The sequence below is a fragment of the Microcaecilia unicolor genome, chromosome 1 (genome assembly GCF_901765095.1).
Source record: "Microcaecilia unicolor chromosome 1, aMicUni1.1, whole genome shotgun sequence".
Lineage (NCBI taxonomy): Eukaryota > Metazoa > Chordata > Amphibia > Gymnophiona > Siphonopidae > Microcaecilia > Microcaecilia unicolor.
Window position 1 is genome coordinate 457,212,454 of NC_044031.1, and position 25,094 is coordinate 457,237,547.

At 43.8% G+C, this 25,094-nt stretch overlaps 1 protein-coding gene across 2 annotated transcripts in view; it reads right to left on the bottom strand.

Annotated features, from left to right (window-relative positions):
- Positions 1-25,094, bottom strand: part of DLGAP1 (DLG associated protein 1) — a 356,932-nt gene that overhangs the window by 107,821 nt on the left and 224,017 nt on the right. For both annotated transcript variants that reach the window (XM_030213104.1, XM_030213111.1), the window contains one exon: positions 1,829-2,196. In XM_030213104.1, coding sequence (XP_030068964.1) covers positions 1,829-2,196 — 368 coding nt within the window. The remainder of the gene's footprint in view (positions 1-1,828; positions 2,197-25,094) is intronic.

The window sequence follows — 25,094 nt, forward strand, 5'->3', positions numbered from 1 at the left end:
AAAATGGGGCAGGTGCTGGCATCGGCGCATGTTTTACACATGTGCGCCGAGGCCCCCTTTCAAACAGCTGGTAAAAGGGAAGTCTCACCAGGAAATGGTTGTGCAGCCAGAAAAGTACTTGCCACGCAGCCAATTTGGGGGGGAGCCCTTACCGCCACCCATTGAGGTGGCGGTAAGGGCTCCTGCATTAACCCAGAGGTAATCGGGCAGCGCACAGCACTGTCTGATTACCGCCTGGTACACTCTGGTGCTACAAAAATAAATAAATTTTTGTAGCACCGGAAATGACGGCGCACTAGGGGTGGGAAGTACCACTGGGCTGCTGCGGTAGCTCAGCGGTACTTCCTGTATTGCGAGCGGTAAGCCAGCGATTGGCTTAACACCACTTAGTAAAAGGAGTCCTAAGTGTATTCTGTAATGCAGAGCACCTAAATTCTAATGTTCACAGCCAAAAAGGGGTGTGTTGTGGGCGGGGAAATGGGCGTTTCGTGGGTGTTCTAAAATGTATGTGCACTATTATAGGATATATCGCCCACTGCACCTAAATATATGCACTGGTATTTACGCCAAGTAAAATGTGGCCTAAATGGACGCAACCAAATTTGGTCGCACGGAGAGGCGCTCGGCATATTCTATATACCCCGTGGAAATTTAAGCCCATTCCATAAAATTTAGGCATACTTTAGAAAATACGCCTAAGTATATATATTTTTTACCGTGTGGATTTTTCAGACACCATACGCACTATGGGGGCAATTCTATAAAGTGCCACCTCCTTTAGGTTGCCCTGATGCAGCACGGGGACTGTCAATTCTATACTACTACTACTACTAACTATCTTTTAATTCTATAACAGAATTAGGGTGGCCTGATTACTAGCGCAAACCCTCACTGGTGAGTTCAAAAGGATGGTGCACCCACTTATGGGGGTCAATGGCAGGCATAAGTGGATGTGCCTAAATGCACCACTTAACATGTTCAAGTTGATGTGGACATGCCCATGCTCCGCCCATTTGTACTCCACCCTGTAGAACAGTGCACAGTACATTAGCATGCATAGCTGCCAATATAGGCAACCCCCTTGCTTGCACAAGGTGAGTATTCCTACTGCACACCATTTCTAGAATTGTCTTTTATGTTTTCCTAGTGCCTAATTTGTGCACGTTATAAGTACATTGGAACAATTTTCATAAGTAGCTACTTGAGCATATAAAATGCTGAAACTGCTTATAAAAGTACTCCCTTAATATTCACCAAGCAGATCAATGCATTTCTGAAACAGAGACGTCTACTGGAAAAATAATGAGAGTCATGGGGATTTTATTTTCTAATTTTATGGTTGAGATAACAGAACAACGAGGTCTCCTTCAAGTGACTAAAATCTGTTAGGAAATGCATGAATAAGCACAGACAATTCAACCTTCCTTGCTGAAAATATTTCTCTAGCGATCCTACAATGCAAATGAATGTCTTAAATGAACTCTACTCCAGTTATTTCAGTCAAGCTATTCCGTTCCACATACTGCTATGATTCATGGTGGGGTTTTTTTTTTTTTTTTGGTTAATACATTCAGCTAACAGATAGTGAACAGAAGGGCTGATAACTTGTTAAATCTGACAAAGTCACTATTAAGGCTTATTGGTCAAACATTTTACTTATCATATTGTACAGTGAGGACCATACACACTGAAGAATTCAACAAGATTGCACTCTATGACAAGTAGGGAAATCCAGCCAAATCAAAATATATCGGATTCCTTTCATTAAAAAAAAAAGGGGAGCCTGAAACAAGAATGACATTCAACTGTGGCTTTCACAGTACATTACCTGTACTCCAATAGACAAATTTTTCCTGAACTGATTTCTTTTCCTGTCTTCTGCAGTAAGGCTGGCAACAGTAGAGGTGGAGTTGACTGTGGTGGTAATGTCGTCCATGTGCTGGCTGGCAGGTCCATGGATCTGCGCATTGGCAGCTTCGATGGCAGCAGTTAATGCTTTCATGCTGTCCAAGCTCTCGGTGGAATTGCTGAATCCTGACTGGCTAATGATGTCTCCCCTTTGCCCATGTCCATCCATATAGGCATCCTGGGCAGATTCAGTGCTGCTCTGGGCTGTGATGGAAATGAATGGCTTTGTGGTTGTCCTTGGTGGGACTGGAGGTGGTGTCTTCTTATATGTTGTAATACAGGATGACACTGAGTGGGTGGGGGGAGGGGAGGAAACAGACCATAAAACGCTATAACTTCCATATATGTTTTTTGTTGCTCAAAATAGTAACCTTATATTTAAAAACATACACACACAAATTTAAGCGCATTAATTAAATACAGCACTTTTTAATTAGAATGAAGAATGTGAAGGGCAATTCTGTAACTGGGCGTGTGCACTTACACATTTTGTACATGTAAGTGCATGTAGCTCCGTGCAGGACGTAAGGCATCAGAAACAGATGATCACACAACGAAGGCGCCGGAGTCGACCAGCGCTGAAGAAGACTCTTCAGCTGGCGGGGATTGGGGACTCCCGCCAGCAAACAAGGTACCTGATGCGGCAGTGGGGCAGGGGGCAGGCGGGGGTCCAAAGTGGCAGGGGGGGGGGGGTTTCAGCGACTAAACAGTGCCCCCCCACCTCGGGCTCTGGCCCCCCCTCCTGTCGAGGTCTGGCTATGCCCCTGGCGTATAGCCTACCACAGCTTAGTAAAAGGGACCCAAAATTTAGTTGTGAATCCCACATCTAAATTTACATGCACAATTTCCAATTAAATCTAATTAGTGCCAATAACTGCTTGTTAAAAAGTCAATGATTGCCACTAATTAGCTTGTGATTCAATTAAGTCGCGTGCACAATTTTTTGGCGAGTTTTATAGAATTAGAGGGTTTAAGTGCCCTACATGCTGTTCAATAGTATAAGTGCTATAGCGCATAACTGCAAGAGATATATAGGTGCACCAATGTGGGTCCATGATATGCCCAGATATCGTTAGAGAATAGACACTCTTCAAGTACCACTGGGGAACCTAAATGGAGGTGCCCTCTTATAGAATTGCCCACTATTTCTGTAACTCATAATTTCACCTTGGCTTTAAAATTCTCATTCTACGCAGACTGCGCAGCAAAGCTCAGCACAGACCTGTTTGATTCCCACAGCCCTCACTCTGTGTAATCTTCTTGAGCATAGGCTTGAATGAAAAACAGTGTAACTTTGTTTTGTACATTGTAGTTACAATGCTTTATTATAGCAAGCAAGAAACTTTGGAAATTATGAGCTAATGGGTCCATAAACTATTATTCTATATTATAAATACAGTAAAAACCAGATCCTCACCTTGGATTATAGGAACAAGAAGGAACAGCAGGTTCTGTTTTGGGACTGTAGTTAATATTCTATTATGTATATTGCAACAAAGCATACCGTGGCTTAGGAGTGAGGCTCATTCCTGTCATGGTATGTGCAAAACTAACCCATTTGGAGAAATCCCCCCCCCCCCCCCCCCAACAAACAAGGCCTAACAGTTCTCAGCAGGAGGACAGTAGAGAAGCAGAGCTAACAGACCATAGGAGCAGCCTGGAGCAGCCTTGCTGTCTCTGGAACACCCCTTCCTGCAGCTGCCTACTGTGTACACTGCTGGTATGATGAGCATGGTGGGGGGAGGAAGGAGAGAGAGAGAGAGAGAGAGAGAGAGAGAGAGAGGAAAATAGTTTGAGTCAGACTCAGAGGAGAGTGCAAAAGAAATGAGTGGGAGATGTATCAAAAGGATAAAGTGGAAAGCTGGGAAAGAGAAGGAGGAAGCAAAGGAGAGAACAGAGAGGGAAAAAGAAGGGTTAGAGTTAGAGAGAGCAAAAGGGGAAAAGGTTTTCAGAAGGACAACATGCTTCAGGATAGAAGAGGAGGAGGAGATGAGGCCTACACCACTAGAAACAGGTCTTTTGAAGAGGAGGAAGGAAAAAGGATCAGGAGCAGGCTAGAGGGTGGTAAGAAAACATGGAGAATAATAATAGGAGGGAAAGGAAAATACAGGAGAAGGTGCAGCACACTATTCTGTACTTTCTGGTAAACATGATGGTTTGATCTATTTCTCATAGCTCATTTCCTGGGTAATAATTATTTATGGCCTTTTCCACCAGGAACTTGTCCAAACCTCTTTTGAATCCCACTGTTAGACACCTTGACTACATCCTACAGTAACAGATTCCACAGCTTAATTATGTGCTGTGTGAAAATAAAATCCTATGATTATGGTTGCACAAGGGACCTATACAGAGTATAATGATATTCTCAGTTTTATTCTCCATCCCTTTTCATACAATCCCTAAAATACTATTTGATTTTTTTCAGCAGCTGCAGCACACTGGACTGAAAAATTCAATGTATTGTACACAAGGACTTTTCACCTGTAGCTGGGATTTTTATTTCCCTATATGCATCACTGCACTTGTCCACATTAAATTTCATTTGTCTTTTAGATGCCCAGTCTCCAAGTCTCCCTGGATCCTTCTGGAAATCCTCACAATTCGCTGCCATTTTAATGATTGAATAATTTTGTCATCAACACATTTGATCACTTCACTCATCACTCTCATTTCCAGATCGTTTATGAATGTATTAAACAGCTCTTGGGGCACTCCACTTGTGATCCTTTATGAACATTTTGCAGCGGCGTCGACAGGAAGAGCAGGCAGGCTGCGTCCCTCCTCCAACGAAAGGTAGGGGGGCCGGCCGGGAGGGAGGGAGGGTCACCACTAGGGTTACCATATGGCTCCAGAAAAAGGAGGACGGATTGAGCCAGCCGGGTTTTACTTCCATTGCTTTCCATTGAAAACAATGGAAGTAAAACCCGGCTGGCTCAATTACTTCCATTGAAAGCAATGGAAGTAAAACCCGGCTGGCTCAATCCGTCCTCCTTTTTCTGGAGCCATATGGTAACCCTAGTCACCACGGACCACCAGGGATTCAATAGAGAATGCTGGGGGAGGGGGAGGAGTTGGGGTGGGCTGGAGGTCCACCGGACCTCCAGCCCCCACCCCCCCGTCGATGGATAACAGTGTGAGCCTTTGGCCGGAAGCGTTCACAACGATTTCTGGGGGTTTGGGGGGCTGGAGACCCACCGAAACTCCAGCCCCCCCCCCTGTCACTGGGTGGGAGGGTGGGAGAGGGTTTGGCCGGCGGCGGCGGCGGCCTCGACGTTTCCTGGGGGTTTGGGGGAGGCTGGAGATACACGTTGTTCGGTTCTCCAGCCCTCGTTGATCGGGCCTCGGCAGGCTGTTTGACAGGTTTGGGCTTTTGACAGCCCAAACCTGTCAAACAAGTGCGGGAGGATTGTGCTGAGCACATGCTCAGGCGCAATTCTCCCGCACTTAAACATGATAATCAAAGATAATAGCGCTGCTTAGATTTGCATGCATTATCTTTGATCATCGATGCAGAAAAGCCCTGCGCTGTCCCGACGCTATTTTAGGGTGCTGTTTGGAACAGCGCAGGGCTTTTGATCATCTGGGCCTGAGTGTCTATCCTACTTCTTTAAGGAAAGTTCTTTAATTCCTGCAATTGGAAGTTTGCTGGAAATAGTTCCGCATTTGGCCATCTGTGCTTGCAAAACAGGAGATTCTGAAAGTGGGAGGGGAAAAAACAAACAAACATTTGCAGCACTTTGTTGCTGGAATGGATTAGGAAGCCAAGGAAACAAAAAGAAGCCATAAAGCAATGTGTGGTGGCAGTTGCCTGAAAGGTTTTCCCCAGACCCCCATTTTGTGTCTATGGGAGAGGTGTGGTAGCCGTGTTAGTCCACTCTCAAAGGTTATCAATAGAAATCAAACAAAATAAAACATGGAAAAGAAAATAAGATGATTCCTTTTTTATTGGACATAACTTAATACATTTCTTGATTAGCTTTCGAAGGTTGCCCTTCTTCGTCAGATCAGAAATAAGCAAATGTGGTAGCAGACAGTATATATAAGAGAAACATCAAAGCATTACTATGACAGTCTGACAGGGTGGGAGGATGGGGGTGGTTAGGAGGTATGCATGGGGACATCAAAGCATTTCATTGATATTCTAACAGGATGGGTGTTGGTGTCTATGGGAAAATGCTTAGTACATCTGGCCATTAAGGCGTGATCTCAAAAAGAACCCAAACACAGAGAACAGCATTTTAAATGCACAAGAAGGCACTTATGAGCAAGGAAAACACAGTGCATACTTCTATGCAGTATACACATTTCACATTTTCATCTTTAATATACCGCAAATAGTAGGAACATCTAAGCGGTTTACAAAATGTAAAAATATGAAAAGTGATCGGAAAAGATACAAAAGGAGGCTAGATTACAAATAAATAATTATAAGGGAAGGGGGACACATGAACAGATAACCTATTAAAGAATACAAAAGGGAGGGAGGAAGTTCAATAGGCAAGACCCTGCTGAGACAAGAGGAAGAGGCAACTGTGAGGCCCAGTGGATTAAGAAGAAGGAAAAGTGCAGTGGAAATACTAAGCTTTCAGTAGGGGCTTTAAATTTAAAAAAAAGGCATTTCAGAACGAAGATATAGAGGTAAAGAGTTCTACAGGGAAAGGGCCAGAATGCTAAAGCAGCCAGAGCAGCATGAGACAGAATGAATCTGGTGAAAAGAGGGAACAAGAAGAAGATGCTGATTGGCTGAATGTAGGGGGCATGTCCAGGGCTGCCGAGAGACTGAGCCGGGCCCAGGGCAAGGCCGCCTACAGGGCCCTGCCTCCCCCCCAAGGTCACTGCTGCCGCTCCCCCCTCCACCCCCCCTGAGGTCGCCTCCGCCGCCGCTCCCCCCTCCCCCCTCCACCTGCCACCCTCCGTCCGCCACCAGGCCGGGCCCCTGCATTGAAATCACAGTGCCTCTCACCTCTGTGTGAAAGCTCTGCAGGCAGCAGGGCAGAAGATCGCCTCCCTTTGGGCCTCCTTCCCTCCCTGTGTTCCGCCCTCGGGGAAGTTACGTCAGATGAGGGCAGGACACAGGGAGGGAAGGAGGCCCGAAGGGAGGCGATCTGCTGCCCTGCTGCCTGTAGTGCTTTCACACAGAGGTGAGAGGCACTGTGATTTCAATGCAGGGGGCCTGGCCCGGTGACAGACGATCGACGACGGAGGGCAGGTCGGACTGCGGCGCTGGGCCCCCTCCTTGGAGGCCCGGGCCCGGGGAATTTTGTCCCCCTGTCCCCCCTCTCGGGAGTGTCGGCTGAGAGAGAGAGAGAGAGAGAGGGAGCTATACAGAAAAGATGGGGAACCAGAATGAAGAACATGAGAGGACATAGTTAACAGCTTAAATGGTAGATGGAAACGGATAGGTTACACATTCAAATTTCTTAGCCCCGTAAAGAAGTTTAAGAGCACTGTTCTTGGGCACTGTTCCCTCTAAACTGAGTGGGAGTCCGCCAACTGCATTGCCCCCAATGGGTGGTGGTGCTTCAATATTGTGTTTTCAATCACTAGAGGTAGGCAGGTTCTGTGGAGTCCTGCAGAGCTTGCCTGTCCCTCACTATTGAAAATATGGTAGTGAAACAGCATCCCCCACGATAGGTGGACTCCTGACCAACTTAGAGGAAACAGTATTCTTGGGGGTGAAGAATGTGAGCAGTGGGGAGTGATATCAGTCCTTTATATGTGTATATTGTATAAAACGCATGCATATGCACTGATTATAAGAACATAGGAAGATATGATTTGCAGTAGTGGGTCAAACCCAATACCCAGTTTCCAACAGTGGCCAATCCGGGTTACAAGTACCTGGCAGGATCCCAAAAAGTAGCTAGATTCCATGTTACATCTCTCCAGGGATAAATGGTGGCTTTCCATCATCCAATCTTAATAATAGTTTATGGACTTTTCCTCCTGGAACTTGTCCAAAATGTTTTAAAACCCAGCTACATTAACTGCTTTTACCACATCCTCCAGTAACAAATTCCAGAGTTTAATTATGTGTTAAGTGAAAAAAATATGTTCTTCAATTTGTTTAGAGGGGCATAATCGAAAGGGACGCCCAAGTTTTGTTGAGGACGTCCTTGCAAAACGTCCTGATGGAGGAGCGGGGAAACCCATATTATCAAAACAAGATGGACGTCCATCTTTTGTTTTGATAATACAGTTGGGGATGCCCAAATCTTGAAATTTTGGTCGTCCTTAGAGATGGTCGTCCCTAGATTGGTCGTTTCTGATTTTCGGCGATAATGGAAACCAAGGACGCCCATCTCAAACACCCAAATGCAAGCCCTTTGGTCATGGGAGGAGCAAGCATTTCTAGTGCACTGGTCCCCCTGACATGCCAGGACACCAACTGGGCACCCTAGGGGGCACTGCAGTGAAGTTCATAAAATGCTCCCAGGAACATAGCTCCCTTACCTTGTGTGCTGAGCCCCCCAAAACCCTCCTAAAACCCACTACCCCCAACTGTACACCACTACCATAGCCCTTATGGGTGAAGGGGGGCACCTAGATGTGGGTACAGTGGGTTTCTGGTGGGTTTTGGAGGGCTCCATTGCACAACATGCAGGACGTCAGACTCACAGAAACAGAAGCCTGCCCTTGCAGATCAGCAACGCGGCCGCACCAGAGAAGAAGACTTCAGCTTGCGGGGGTTGGGGACCCCTACCAGCAAAGGTACCCGATGGCGGCGGGGGAGGGTTGCGGCGGGAGGGGGTCGAAGGGGTTGGCAGTGGGGGGCCAGGGCCAAATCTACGGGGGCCATGCCCCCGTAGCCCCATGTAGCTACGCCCCTTTTTTCAAATCATTCATATTACATCAGAATTAGCAATAAATTTATTTGCTATTTCTCTGCCTAGTATTTCTTCTCATTTACAAAGCCAATTGTTATTGTGGCCACCCTCTTTTAAAGGAGTTTTTTTTAAATTGCTAATGTGATGTTCTTTCTCTTTACAAACTATTTCTTTTTGGAACATGTTACCTCTAACTATTAGGGTTGTGGCTAATTACCTTAGATTTGATAAAGCGTTGACAACTTTTTTATTTGGTAGGGGTTGATTATTATTTTATATTGTAAGCTCTATATGATGTTAGACTGATGTTGAACCTGAATTTTGAAATATAGCATTCAATACGAGTCTTTTTATATTGATATATGACGCACAAAATTCAGCGCTATAAAAAATCAGTTCTAAACGTGATTCTAGGAGGGTGCACACCTGGGATGGCCTAAGGCAAGATGCCACCTGAGACAGGGCTGAGATGCTGCCCTCCCCAAGGCCACAGTCTGGCATCTCCTCCCCTTCCTTCCTTCACCCCCTTCCTTGAGTTTACCAATTACTGTGCCTAACTTTCGGTGCCGAACGTTTGCCTGCTGAAACCTGGTGTAAATGCTGGCACCCGAGTTAGGCACGCTGAGGCCTTATTGTATAATTACACGTGCAGCTTTTCAGAATGCCCCTGACACGCCCATGGTCACACCTCCTCTTGAGTTACATGCTAGTAGTTAGGCACCATGCCTTATAGAATAGGGTGCAGCCAGATTATTGATAATTAAGGGCTCTTTACTGAATTAATTTGTGTGTGCATCTTGGGTATGTAAATCTGGGTGCCATATATAGAATCCAGGGAAGATGTTTGCCATGTGTAGAAAAATCCTTTTAAGAACACGGTTCTTATCTAATTTTCAGAAAAATGACTTTGAAGTTATTATAACAGTTGGCTCTGTGTATGTCTTCAAGCCTATTATTAGGAAATGACTAAATGGTCAGAACTCCACATTTCCATGACTCATTTTCAAATCAAATTACTCACGACTCAGATGTATCCAGAAACTGGCCATCCATTGAATCACCCCACCTGCAGCTGCTTGGGTGCTACTCTGTTCTTGTGACTCTCTCATCCAGCATGTACCAGTGTCATCGTAACTGGGCAAAAACATGTAGCTAGACATTAGTTCCCCACAATTCTGATTGCATGGTTGTGCAGCCAAGTTTCATTTTGTTTAGTTTCCAATGTCATTTACAGGAGTTTTCATATTGTACAGATTTTTAAAATAAAGGTTCAATTTTGGGGCGAGTGTGCATATTGGGAAATAATGGGGCCCTTTTACAGAGCAATGGTAAGCCCAAAGTGGGCTTACCATTCATTCTTCTGAGACTATTGCCAGCCCAACTTGGCCGCCGGTGGTAGACCTGCCCTGAGCATGTAGAACCCCTCCCCCCAAAATGGCTTGTGTAGCGATAACCTGGCAGTAATTGGGCATCATCGCGTGCTGTCTAGTTACTGCCGGGTTAGCGTGGGAGCCTGTATCGCCACCTCAATGGGTGGTGGTAAGGGCTCCCCGCTGCAAGGGGACTTTTTAACCTGCTGTGCTAAAAAGGGCCCTGGTACGCAGGAAAAACGGTCCCCACCGCTAGGGCAGGTCCCTTTTTTCCATAGCTTGGTGAAAGCAAAGAGTGTGCATTCTTTCAGAAGAGTGTATACTCTTTCCTGCTAGTGCACAATATCCTCTCAGTTCTATAACAAGTCGCTAAAAATTGCAAACACAAATTTGGGTGCCTGCCCAACTTGCACATGCAATTTGATTGAATAACAAGCTTTTAGTGTTGGCAACTGGCTTGTTAACATGCAGTTGTCGGCACTAATCTAATGAATCTATTTACATTTAATTGAAATATACACGGGATTCAAGCCTAAATTTTATATGAGAGTTTTAAAGTTGGGCACGGAAAAGGGAGGGTCATAGGTGGAACGGGGGGGCGTTCCTAAAATTAATTTGTGCGATTACAGAATAAGGGGGAAACATGCCTAATTTAGGCGCGTACACTTGCACCACATTTCAGTTGGTACAAATGGCCGCTCCTAAAGTTAAGGCACAATTCTCAGATACTATTCTATAAACTGCATCTAACTTTAAGCCTGGCTTATAGAATAGCACTTTTTTTGGTGCCATATATAGAATTTACCCCCAAGGAGACAATTCTATAACGGCCCCTATGGAGCATGGGTAGCAGCTATTCTATAATAGAATCTTGGTGACCTGATTCTATTATAGAATACTAGCATAAACTCACATTGGCTTCCCTGAATTTAGACACAACCATTTATGCCAGGTCTCTGGCTGGAGTATATATGGGTGTGCCCAAAAGTGCTGTGAAATATGCATAACTTATAATCTATATAAATAATTCTCACCTACAACATTTTGAAGCTCACCCTGTGGGAGGGAAACACTGAAGCCCTGCAGTGTTGGTAGGCTAGGCTGTCAGCAACACTCACTCTCACTCATGCACCACTCACTGTCACTCATAGACCCGCCCTCAGCCACGCCCCATCCACACATAATTCACAACCCCAACGTTCTAAATGAAGCCACCACCGGAAGTTGAGGCGTCGAGATATCCGCTTTCCCCATGAGTGTGTGCCCCGCCCTCCCATCACTACGTGATGACGAGGAGGGCGGAGCACTGACACTCGACGAAACGCCATCTCCCCCTGCCCCTCGGTGGCCATTTTTCCGACGGAACCCGCATCACGGAGCGCCAGCAGTGGACAGGTGCCTGGAGCGGGGCTGAGGGACAGCTAGGTCGGTGGCCATGGGTGGCTGCAGGGGGGCCCGGGGAACAGGAGGCTCACAGGACAACAAAATCTTGCTAGGGCCCGTTTCATCTCTCACTGAAACGGGCCTTTTTTACTAGTATTCTATAAGTTGCACATGTAAGTTGTAGATATGCCCATGCCCCACCCACAGATATGCCCTTTTGCAGTTACATCCTAGGGCACTTATGCACCATTTTACAGAATAACGCGTAGTGCATTTGCATACGACTGCATGTGCCCAGTTATAGAATTGCCTTTGATTTGTGCATACGTGAATAACACACATATGCATGCACTATCAGAAAAGAGTGAGCACTGTTTATGACACAGAAAACATCCTGATATTTCTTTTTTTTCCTGTAGTTTAGGGCAAAAAAGGGTACACTATTTTAATTTATTTATTGAGATTTAACTGCCTTTATGAAGACATCCACCCAAAGCAGTGTACTGCTTGACATAAAGTTTTCAGTTCTGTTAACAGCATTAGAGTCTGAGATAATATTTAACCATCTCTCTGACCTCATGTGCAACTTTCTTTAAATTAGTCACCTTACTTTCTAATTCTTCCTACTTTTCTTACTCATCTATATGTTACAACTTTGCCTTACCCTTCACTACCAATTATAATGTTCTGTTATGTATTGTGTAGTCATTGCAAGTAGTATACCATGCCATACTTTGTATTGTTACTTGACTATTTTTACTGCTGTAATTGCCTATTGCTCATGTTTGATCTATTCTTACTGTACACCGCCTTGAGTGAATTCCTTCAAAAAGGTGGTAAATAAATCCTAATAAATAAATATAATCTCTCACACAAACAGCATGTTAAGATTCTTATTATACTTAATAAACTTACTCATTCTATCAAGACACCTAACTCTTTCCACTAATGTTTTTGAATCCTTTTATAATATCCCACTGATACACACTCCAAGATATTATTTTTATAGGTCAACAACTAAATACCAAAATAATCCCTCCACTTTTGCATCCAGATATCTGGATCACAATGGTCCAAATATAATACCTCTTGCTAAGCAACATTATAAAAGAGGCTCAAAGGTCTCCTACAATCAGTGGCGTTCCTAGGGGGGGGGCAGACACCCGGGGTGACGCCCCGCCCCCCGGGTGCAGCACCCCCCCCCCCCGATGCAGCACGGACCCCCCCGGCGAAAGAACCCCCCCCGGGTGCACGCCGCTGTGGGGGGTGCCGCAGCGCGAGCCTGCTCAGAGTTGGCTGAGTTCGCGCGTTCGCTGCAGCCTGCAGCTCCCTCTGACCCGGAACAGGAAGTAACCTGTTCCAGGGCAGAGAGGGAGCTGAAGGCTGCAGCGAACGCGCGAACTCAGCCAACTCTGAGCAGGCTCGCACTGCGGCACCCCCCCCAGCGGCATGCACCCGGGGCGGACCACCCCCACCGCCCCCCCCCCTTGGTACGCCACTGCTTACAATAAATGCATACTCACTAAATCACAACAAGTACTCCTATCTACCTCTTCCGAAAGGGTATGTCAATGCTCGTTCGGCTGTTAATAAAACTGAAATCATTGAAGCTTGGATAAATGAAGCTCAATTTGGTCTTGCTATAATCTTTGAAACTTGGTTACATGCAAAAGATGGTCCCATAATTCTTGATATATGTCCACCTAGGTATTCCAGCCTTAATTTTCCCAAAACCAAGAAAAGAGGTGGTGGCTTAGCCATCATTTATAAATCATTTTTTGAGATAAAAACAATTTGAATCATAATCCTCAAATTTGGAAATTGTTGCTTGTTCAGTAAACGACAACTCTGTATCTAAATCTATTTGCCTACTATTACTATATTGACCTCCTAAAAACTGGAACCTTACAGAGGTAGAGCTTACTGAATTCATCTCTAATGTTTGTATCAATAATGACATTATTATTATGGTTGGTCGCATTAATTTACACCTTGAAAACAGTACCAACCAATACACTAAGCATTTTCTTGAGTTCCTCAATATAGGACAATTCTCACTTTGTCCTCCCATATTAAAGGTCATCAATTAGACATATTAGCTACAAAATTTATTGACCCAACCAACATTTTCATATCTGAATCACAGTGGACTCCAGTACCCTGGTCACATCACTATAGCCTCTCTTTTAAACTAAACTGGAAAGAAATTAACCATTGTTCAAAATCTACAAATACATTGCATTTCTTCAAAACTAAAGGCAAAATTGACCCTCTCAAATTCTGGTCTAATGAACAATTCAGCAAATCATTCACCTAAAATCCATCTACTAATTTCATCCAACAGTGGAACGATATTAGTAAAACAGTCCTTGACAAACTTGCACCTATAACAAACAAATCTCATCCTAAAAAATTATCCCCATGGTTTAATGAAGATCTTCTACAATGAAAATCAATTGCAGGAAACAAGAAAGAATTTGGGCCAAAAATAAATCCACTGAACAATGGATTAATTGGAAAAAGCTACCAAAACCATACAAAACCATGATTACCAAAGCAAAAACTTCCTATAACTCCAAGCTCATTGGTGATACAAAAGTCAATCCAAGGAAACTCTACTCTTTAGTAAATAGTCTATTGAACACTCAGCCTATATCAACTGCAAAAGAACCCACTCCAACTAGAGCTAAACAACACTTTTACATCAATTGATTACTTCCTCAATCTTCAGGATCGATTACCATCGTGTTCTCATGCAGACAACTTTTGGTCCACTTTTCACCCAATTACTATTGATCAGGTCAATCACACCCTACTCAAATATGCAAAATCACAATGCCTTCTTGACACATACCCTAGTTACCTACTCAGATCAGCTCCTAATCTATTCATCCATTATTTACACTCAGATCTTACTCTGATGCTATCTCAGGATCTGTTCTCCTCTCAAAATGGCAATATTATCTTCACTCCCATACCAAAGAATACCCAAGCAAGCTTAAGTAGAGTCTCCAATTATAGACCAGTGGCCTCAATTCCTCTATTGGTTAAAGTTATGGAAGGACTTGTCATTCAACAACTAATGGAATATCTCCAACTCCATTCCATCTTGCACAGTTCACAATCCGGTTTTAGACCCTCTTATAGTATTGAAACTGTTCTTACTACCCTGTTAGCCAACTTCAGAAGAGAACTGAGTATTGACAACAAAATATTAATACTTCAGTTTAATATGTCTAGTGCCTTTGACACTGTTGACCATAATATTCTTCTAAATATCCTTGACCATTATGGAACCTGTGGAGCTGTCCTGAAATGGTTCTTTGGCTTTCTAAGTCCAGATCAAATCAAGTCAAACAATGAGGTGCAATTTCTTCAAAATGGTCTCCTGATTGTGGAATATCTTGAGGTTCTCCTCTGTCCCCCATCCTGATCAATATCTTGATGATCCCCCTAGGTAATCTACTAGAAATAAATGGTCTTTCATCATTTATTTACGCCGATGATATCACCATTTATATCCCATTCTCTAAAGAATTATATGAAATAACAAACTCGAGCAAATCAGGTATCAAATTAATGGAATCTTGGGCATCTAATTTTAAATTAAAACTCAATACTGAAAAAACTAAGTTTCTAATAATAAGTAACCCTCACTACCCTATAAATCTTTAAAATGTTACGTTAGAGAACAACTTATCTCTTGACTCATCAATGAAAATATTAGGAATTATGACTTACCATTGAAACTCAAGTTTCTAAGGTGATCTCAAGTGTCTTTAATTCAATTTGGAAACTAAAGAGATTAAGACCTTTTTTCACTAAATCAGTCTTTCGTACTTTGGTTCAATCTCTAGTACTAACAAAATTCGACTACTACAACTCCACTTATGCAGGAATTAAAGGTGGCCTTATCAAAAAATTACAAACTGCTCAAAATACTGCTGCACACCTCATATGTAGATCACCTCAATTCATCAAAGCAACTCCTCTTATATATAACCTACACTGGTTACCAATAAACGATAGAATATCTTTCAAGTTCTGTGTTCTTATTTACCAAATTCTATATGGTTCTGCTCCATCATATATGAGCAATCTCATTGAATTACCCCTACTTAATTCTGTATCTTCATCCAGAGAATATTTAATTCTGCATTTCCCTATTTGTAGGAATGTAATCTATAAAACAATTCACAATGCCAGTTTCTTATATCAAGGTGCTAAATTTTGGAATTCTCTACCAAAAACAATTAAATGCATAGACCTGTCCTTCAGAAACCTACTGAAAACTCATTTTTTCAATTTAGCTTTTCAGAAAATAAAGAATTCTATTTGAACATTATCCATTCATATAATTAATTTCACTTCTTCTTTTCCTTAATTCTATCTAGCCCTAATTGTACCCATATTTATTCATCTTCACTTTGTTTGCAAACTTAATTATGATTTAATCTTCTTCTCTGTCCATCTACCCTTAAGAACAGTTGCATCCAGGTTAATTCACCACATATGTTATATTTGTTTTACAAAGCCAATGATAGAGAATTATTTATTGTACTTTATAATCTGTTTGTGTAATTTTTAATATGCATCATTCATTTAATTGGAAGTTTTTTTAGGCACTTTGAGGGTTTCATCTGCTTTGAAAATGAGCATCAAAGTGTGGTAAAGTTTTTCACTTACTGCAAATTTTAAAGCTTGGTAACAGTTGGGAGTGTGCTCAACATATCTCCTGTAGTTACCACACAGAAAAATTCTTTGCTGCATATTAAGATGTTTCACAATCAGCAGGGACTCCCACAAGGAGGCAGTAGATGCACCAATGCTAGTTACAGAAGTGACAAAATGCAAGAATGCTAAATGAATTGAGTAGTCTAAGGAAACAAACAGGAAAAAAGCTCCACAAGTTTATCCAAGGGGAAAAAGAAACAGTGGAGATATATTAAAAAGTTCTTTTTTTCAATGTCCAAAAACCTGACTTGCCCAGAGTCACAAGGAGCTGCAGTGGGAATTGAATTCAGGTCCCCAGGATCAAAGCCCACCACACTAACCACTAGGCTACTGTAAACTACACTCGTTACATACCTAGACATACCAACTTACACCTGCCTTGACATGGTGCAAGCGGGCATGCCTACATATGGGACAGTGGCGTAGCCACAGGTGGGCCTGGGTGGGCCGGGGCCCACCCACTTAGGGCTCAGGCCCACCCAACAGCAGCACACATTTAGTGGTAGCTGGTGGGGATCCCAAGCTCCGCTAGCTGAAGACCTCCTGATGATGCTGAAAACATTGCTCTCCAATTTAGAAGTCTGAGCTTCCTAAGCTGCCGATACTGGTAACTGCATGTGCTCAGTTTTCAGCGCATGCCAGCTGCAGGCTGCCAAGGTAGTGAGCAGTGTTTCTTGCCAGCTGAGATATTTTTTTAAGTTGGTGGGGGAGGGGGGGAGAGAACACGTGCCCACCCACTTCTTGTCTAGGCCCACCCAAAATCTGCTATCTGGCTACGCCCCTGATATGGGAGCATCAATGCTAACCTTATGTTACTATTCTGAAATGAAATCTTGGCACCAAGACGCCATTATAGAATTGGCACTAAGGGATACCTAGACTGAGATGCCAATTATAAAATCGCCTTCACAGGTGCATCTCAATGGAGGCAATCTAACACCTCTGGACCAGTAAAAGTCCCCCCCTCCCTCTAGCCACTCAGAGGCTAAGGCCTAGCAAAAACTATAAAGAGGAGAAAACCAGGGGAATAGTTAAAAATGCAACGCTTAACCTGTATGTAGTTAAATAAAAATCACAGAAAGTAAAGTATAAAACAAGATAGTGACAAAAATAAGATGCATTAGAAGTAGCAAACATAATACTTCTCCAGAGAATGCAGCATCACCACCATCAGTTCTGCTGTTATCAGATTTATATACTGCTTTATAACCCCCACCCCCAAGCAGTTTAGATCATATAAGTACAAAAAACCCCATCAAAACAGCATAATATAGCAGGAATAAAATTATTTAAACAATTCCTAATGCAGCCCCACATAATAGCCACTCTCACTAGGGGGCAGCACATCACAATTTCATTGCAACAAACAGCAGCCTGTAACTAAGGCCTAATGTAAAAAAATATATAATAAAATAATTGCCAGTTTTACAGTAAATACAGTAAAATGTATTAACCCCACTCCCGTGTACTAGCAAGTTTTTCCCTTCCCTCTCTCCACCCCTGTCCTCTGCTTCCAAGGGATTGCCATGTAGTGGACAATGCCTGGGCTTGAGTATAGGGGAGCAGTGCCTCACTGGGAATGCAGCTACAGAGCTAAGACCAGGGAAGGGACAGGTTCCTTCAGGCTACTTTTATTATTCCTTGAACCTAATCTTTTGTCTGGGAGGTTGTTGTACTGTTCCTAGCCATGCAATTATCCAGGCAGATAGAAATTTCTTGTGGTTTGGCAGTGAAGTAAATTTGAATTCTGCATTCCACAAGGGTGCAACTGCTGCTCTTGCCTGCTTCACTTGTGCCATGAGGGCATGGCCATGGGTGTGGAATGGGCTTTTGCTGCAGTCCCTCTGGCACCAGAAACAAAACAAGTTGATCGACTTGTAGGACCTCGGGAAATTTACAGGCCTGTTTACCAAAGTGCACTAAGTAGGTAATGCATGAATTAGCGTGCACTGTTAGTAACTGTTACCACACTGACATGACAGTATGCACTATTTCACATGGTCAGGGCTGCCGAGAGGGAAGGCAGGGGAGGCAAGATTCCCCCGGGCCTGGCCTCCAAGGGAGGACCGGTGCTGGGGTCTGTCTCTCTCCTGCTCCTGACGGGACCTAGGTGATCGTGTCCCAACAGGAGCAGGAGAGAGAAAACTCCGGCACCAGGCCCACCTTATAAGCTAGGGAGGAGCAGGCACAGGGTTTTGGGGCCTCTGGTTTGGCTGGCGGAGGTCCCCAAGCCCTGCCAGCAGAAGCCTTTCTCCAGCGCTGTTCTCCACCACATTTCCTGCCCTGCGGCTGACGTGAGGGGAAAAGCAGCCATAGGGCAGGCAATGCGGCAGAGAACAACGCTGGAGGAAGGCTTTGGAACCCCCACCAGCCAAGGTTTGTAGAGTTCTGGCAGGGGCAGGGAGGTAGGGCAAAATGTGTCCCCCCACTTTGGGCTCTGCCCCTCTGCCCATAATGTTTGTAGTCTGGCTACATGGCGGTCCTGGGGGGGGGGGGGGGGGGCGGCAGCAGTGGTCCAGCTTTAAGGGCTGAAGCTCCAGCTGACTTAGAAGTCTTTGGTGGAGAATCTAAAGACCTGGCACCAGAAATGAGGCACTTCAAAAAAGCCACGCTTACTGTTAATTCTGTAACGGTGCTTAGCCGTGCCAAAGCTGTTATAGAATACAGTCCAAAAGTTCCCTGGCTCTCCTCCACCTACTTTCCTGCCAGAGGTGGTGCTGTTTCAATATTGCAAATTCTGCAGGGGACCTGCCTTTCCCTAGTGACTGAAAACACAATATTGAAGCATCGTCCCCTACTGACAGGAATGCGGCTGGAGGTCTCCCGCATAGCTTAGAAGGAACATTGATACAGGCGTAAGGCGGCATTGGCGTACCAAAACATAGGTGCTGCCGCTTACATGAACTCAATGGCATTCATGAAATGCGCCACGCCAGACACGCAACATATTATTCTATAATTTGTGCGCATCGCTAGACAAAAAGCCCATGATCCGCCCATATTAATACTCCCCATGCGGTTGCACACTAAGGGGGTCTTTTACTAAGCCGCAGTAGCATTTTCAGCATGCGTTAAACACTAGAGACGCCCATAGGAATATATGGGCATCTCTAGTATTTAATGCACACTTATTTTTAGCTCGTGCCAAAAATGCTACTGCGGCTTAGTAAAAGGCCCTCTAAGGGACTTAAGCACACATTTTATAGAATTGTGCTTAGGGCCAAATTCTATAAATGATGCCTTATCAATCAGCACCAAAAAAAACCAGGCTATTAGTGTAATTCTATAAATTACACCTAAAGTTAGGCTTAGTTTATAGAATATGCTCACACACTGTTCTTGTGACTAAAATTTAGGCACAACTCCAATCAAAGAAAAAAAGCACCAAGGGCCTTAAAAAGAAGGACACAGTTTTTTTATTATCAACTTTAGGTGCCCCTCTTTTTAAGGCCCTTGGTGCTTTTTTTCTTTGATTGGAGTTTTGCTCGTACTTCGCTCCCTCTCTTTGCTATACCATAAAATTTAGGCACACCCATTTAGGACACCTAAAACCAGGCCTAAATACCAGTGCCTAAGTTAGGCGCAGATCGCGTGCATTCCATATTAGTGTGCATAGCTTTTTTGAAATGCCCACAACCTGCCCATTCCATGACCATGGCATTGCCCTTTTCAGCTGGCCGCATTAGAATTTACGCACACTGTAATGTAGAATGTGCCTAGAAAGTTATATGTGTACATTCTAATTAAAGCCAATTAGTGCTGCTAATTAAGTACCAATTATCGGCGCTGATTGGCTTGTTCATTAATTAAGTTGTGCACGCAATTTGGCCATGCTGCCAAATTAGTGCGCACAAATTAAGGTGTCATATATAGAATTTGGGCGTTAGTGCTTATGCATGTAACTGCCAATTATTGGTGCTAATCATGCTCATAAGTATTAGTCTATAAATATGTGTGTGTTATTTATTTATTTATTTATTTTAAAAAAACAACAACTTATATACCACCTAATTAACTAAGTGGTTTACAAAAAAAACAAACAATCATATTATACAAAACCTAACATACAAACAAGACACACTTTCATATAAAATCACAGTTCAATTCAGGATATTTCAGAAATCATAGCATTTCAAAAACTCAATAAAACACTGTGTGTGCTGAGAAGTTTCTTAAATTGCATCACATTGCTACACAGTAATAAATGACCTATAAAAGCGTTCCACAGCTGCGCACTTTCTAGGTGTATTCTATAATGCAGTGTGCGTAAATTCTAATGTGCACAGCCAAAAAGGGGGCATGGCCATGGGTGTGGAATAGGCGGATCATGGGCGTTTCAAAATCTATGCGCACTATTATAGAATACACTATAATAACTTAGGCGCAGGTATTTAGTCCTGGTTTTAGATGGCCTAAATGGCTGCGCCTAAATGTTAGTCACAAGAACAACAAGTGATCATATTCTATAAACTAAGCCTAACTTTAGGCACAGTTTATAGAATCACGCTAAATGCATGGTTTTTCAGCACCGATTTTTAAGGCACCATTTATAGACTTTGACCCAAAATCCAGAAGAGACGGAGTGGCCCGACCATTAGGCCACCTGAGGCAGGGGCCTCAGGCAGCACTCTTCAGGAGCAGCATCTCCCTGGCATTACCTGGAAGCAGCAGCGATTCCCATACACTGCCTTGCCGCCAGCACCCGCCTCTTCCCTTTTCTGCAGCCACCTATCTGATGTAACTTCCTGTTTCATCAGAGGCTCAGGCAGCCACAGTAAAGGGAAGAGGCAGGTGCTGGCAGCAGTATAACACCGCTAACGGGCTGGAGATAGGAAGAGGGGCGGCATCTTGTCCGGGGGAGGCGGCATCCTAACTCCACCTCAGGCGGTGGTAGCATCCTAGCTCTGCCTCAGGCAGCATCTTGCTTTGGGCCGGCCCTGAGAAGAGAACTAGGCTGAGGTCACGGGCATGATTACTGATTACAGAACATGGTACACTGCACATTTTATAGCTACCTTGCCAATATTTTTGGACTAGCTCTATCTTTGCCCTTTTTGGATTTCTTACTACTACTACTACTTAACATTTCTAGAGCGCTACTAGGGTTACGCAGCGCTGTACAAATTAACAATTAAGGACGGTCCCTGCTCGGAAGAGCTTACAATCTAGGGTTGAGATGCATGCATGAGCTGACACAAGAATTGTTTGTAGCCAGTACTGTGTATCATAACATAGTAACATAGGAGGTGATGGCAGAAAAAGACCTGTATGGTCCATCCAGTCTGCCCATCAAGATAAACTCATATGCGCTACTTTATATGTATACCTGACCATGATTTGTAACTACCATTTTCAGGGCACAGACCGTAGACGTTTGCCCAGTACTAGCCCCGCCTCCCAACCACCAGTACTGCCACCCAATCTCCGCTAAGCTCAGGATCCATTCCTTCTGAACAGGATTCCTTTATGATTCATAATTATTTTTACATTTAAATTGCACTTTAAAAAGGACAATGTACCAATAATAGACAGATGCATTGAGTCCCTGCCCTGAGAGCATATATTTTAATTGGGAACCTGTGAGCACAGTTTTCAGTTTATTATTCTAACCACTCTGGCACCCATTCTCTCCCATGCACAGGTCTTTCTGGAGATGCTAACATGGAAAAGCTCTAGGGATAGGAGTTGTTAGATGTGTGTGTTGGGGGGGGGGGGGGGGGGCAGGGGTATGGTCTTAACACCACTTACACTATTTGCACAACAGAACTAGTAAACAACTCAGTTAGTCAGACCCAGTCAGGATCAAAATCACATTTTTAGCTTATCTATCCTTTCCTAACACAAACAAACTGTCTGAAATAAAACAAAGATACAGCTCTCATAAAACAACATTGCAACACCATTTCCTGCCGAAGACTGTACACTCAGCTAGGCAGCTTACAGGGCCATCATAAAATGTGCACTGGGTCAGAGAAGGATGTTTTGGGGAGAGGACGTTTAATAAAAAAAAAAAGAAAAAGGAAAACAACTAACAAGTAGCCAGACGGAAGTGTTTTATAGGAGGTTGCAAACAAAACACTGCATAGCTGGGACCCAGTGGTACGTCCTGTGTAGTCACCCTGTTAATCATTCACTCTTGCTTTTCTTCTTTATCCTGTTTGAGCTGAGCTAAAGTAGATTTTTGATCTGTAAGCACCACAGCTGCTTTCCAGCTCCAGTCACACAAACCCGGCCTACTGCAAGCTAAGGCCCCAACGCTCAGAACTCCCGCGGTAAGCCAACAGCGTAGAAACTATATCGCCAGAACAGCACAGAAAATGAGCTCGCCAGTGCTCAAAGGAAATGGTATGCAAATCATATGCGCACTATTAAAGCGAAAGCAAGGGGGGAACGTGCTTGGCGCATGTGCAGAAGAATTCGCGGGTAAGCCCAGCTCCTGTGCACATGTGCCAGGCAAACCCGAATATGAAGCTCACATCGGTGTCTGTTTTCTGCGCCTTTAAATATAAGCTTTTCGTTTTGTTATGTTTTGCTGTTTTACATAGAAGGTTTATATTAAATACAGGAAACAGGCATCAATCTGTGCTTTCACTTTTGGGTCTTCTCAGATTCATGCACATTTATTTCTCACTACTGGTGCTTAGGGGCTTACGTGGGTTTCCTTCTGCTTTGAAATGAAAGAAAGCCCAGCAGATTTTAAAGAAAGAATCATGAGAAATCCATTCTTCAAACACCCTAACACCTGCCTTTGAGCTGGCATTATTTTTTAAGAGGTAAAGGCGGCTTCAGTTTACGCACTGTTCTCTGAGCATTGGGAGGGAATAGGAAATGAGCTCATTAACATCCGTTTGACTACATTACCGTGCTATTTGTGCTAATCTTTGGTTTGCTCATTGTTTCCAGCACTAGAGCCTTTCAGCATTCTGTAATCAATAATGCACGTGCTGGTCCAGCGCTAATGTCCCCGCATTTGCTTCTGAGCATTGGGGCCTAAGCCATGCCTACTTTAGTAAGCTGTGCTTTATTTCTGGTGTTTGGCATAGCCCAGTAGTCCTCTTACTAGAGAATGACACAGGGGTAAAATTTGTCCCTGTCCCCCACCCGTCTCCATCCCTGTCCCATCTCCGCAGGCCCCATCTCTGTCCCCGCCCTGTCCCTACAGGTTCTGTCCCCATCCCCACCCCGTCCCTGTGGGCTCTGTTCTCATCTGCAGAAGCCTCAAACACTTATGACTTTATATTGAAATATTTTTATTAAAGTATAAAAAGGAACAATATGCTGTGCAACTGTAGTGTATAAATTATAAATAGAAAACAATAATAACAATGAGCAACTCTTCCATTCACGATTCCCTAATCTGGCTGTGCCACATGAACTTTATCCTATCATAACATCACATTGTATTTGTTCACACTGGAGTCTGCAAACGCCTCTCCAGTACTATGTAAGCCACATTGAGCCTGCAAATAGGTGGGAAAATGTGGGATACAAATGTAACAAATAAATAAATAAAAAATAATAAATCCTCCCACCACCACCACCCTCTACACTTCGAACCCCAACAATAGCTGACTTCTACTAACCCAAGGAATCCTAATCCACCCTGTTAAAATGTCCAGGGGTACAAAATACCAGTGGTGTATCTAGGGTAGTTGACACCCGGCCCGGGGCCGGTCATTTTTTAACACCCCCCCCCCCCCCAAATCCAGTACTAGGCATGCCGAGAATACAAAACACTCAGGACCTATAGAGCAATTCTACCATACCATAAGCAGTCATTTCTACGAGTCACACAAGGAAAAGGAAAGCATCTTAAACACTACAGTGAGCACTAGAACATCAATTCACCTATTGTAAAACGAAACCAGACAGAATAGTACAGATCGTAGATCCTGCACAGTCAATGCCAACTGAAAGCCATGTCTTTTTCACAAACACAGATACACCCTAATCCACTATAGAATAAGTAATCATAAACGTTCTATTTAGACAAAAATTAAACTGAACCCCCAATGCCAGACTCTGCATACAATGCAACACCACAGAAACAGAAACTGTCCCCTAGTACTGAGCAAAATATAAAGACAGCAGATGTAAATTTGAAAAAAAAAACTAACAAGTACCAATCACCACTTTACAAATTAACAAATAGAAATAAAACAAATATAGAAAGTAAAATAATACCATTTTATTGGACTAATACATTTAGCTTTCAGAGGCCAAAACCTCCGTGCTCGGGTCAGTACAGTATAGTGCTGTTACAGTATCCTATCCTGACCTGAGGAAGGGGGTTTTGTTCTCCGAAAGTTAGTCAAAATGTATTAAAATTAGTCCAATAAAAGATTACCTTATTTACATGTTCTATTATAAACATTTAACACATCTACAATACTTTATCCTAAAGCAAAAAAAATAAAAAAAATATATTTTATTTACAGTTTGTTGTCTCTGGTTTCTGCTTTCCTCATCTTCTTTTCACCGTCTTCCTTCCATCCAGCATCTGTCTTCTCTCTCTCTCTCTCTCTCTATCTCTCTCTGCCATCCAGTGTCTGCCCTCTCTGCCGTCCCTTCCATCCACTGCCTGCCCTTTCTCTCTGCCCCTTCAATCCACCATTTGCCCTCCCTCTCCCATCCATCCAGGGTCTGCCCTCCCTCTCGCTCCCCCTTCCATCTAGGATCTGTCCCCTCTCTCTGCCCCTTTTTTCAGCCCCCATTTCCAGCCCCCTTCTCCCCTCCCCTTCTCCTGTCTGAGACCCCCACCACAGTCCCCTTCTCCCCTCCCCTGTCTGAGACCCCCACCCCAGTCCCCTTCTCTCCTCTGAACACCCCATCCCAGTCCCCTTCTCCCCTCTGAGACCCCCACCCCAGT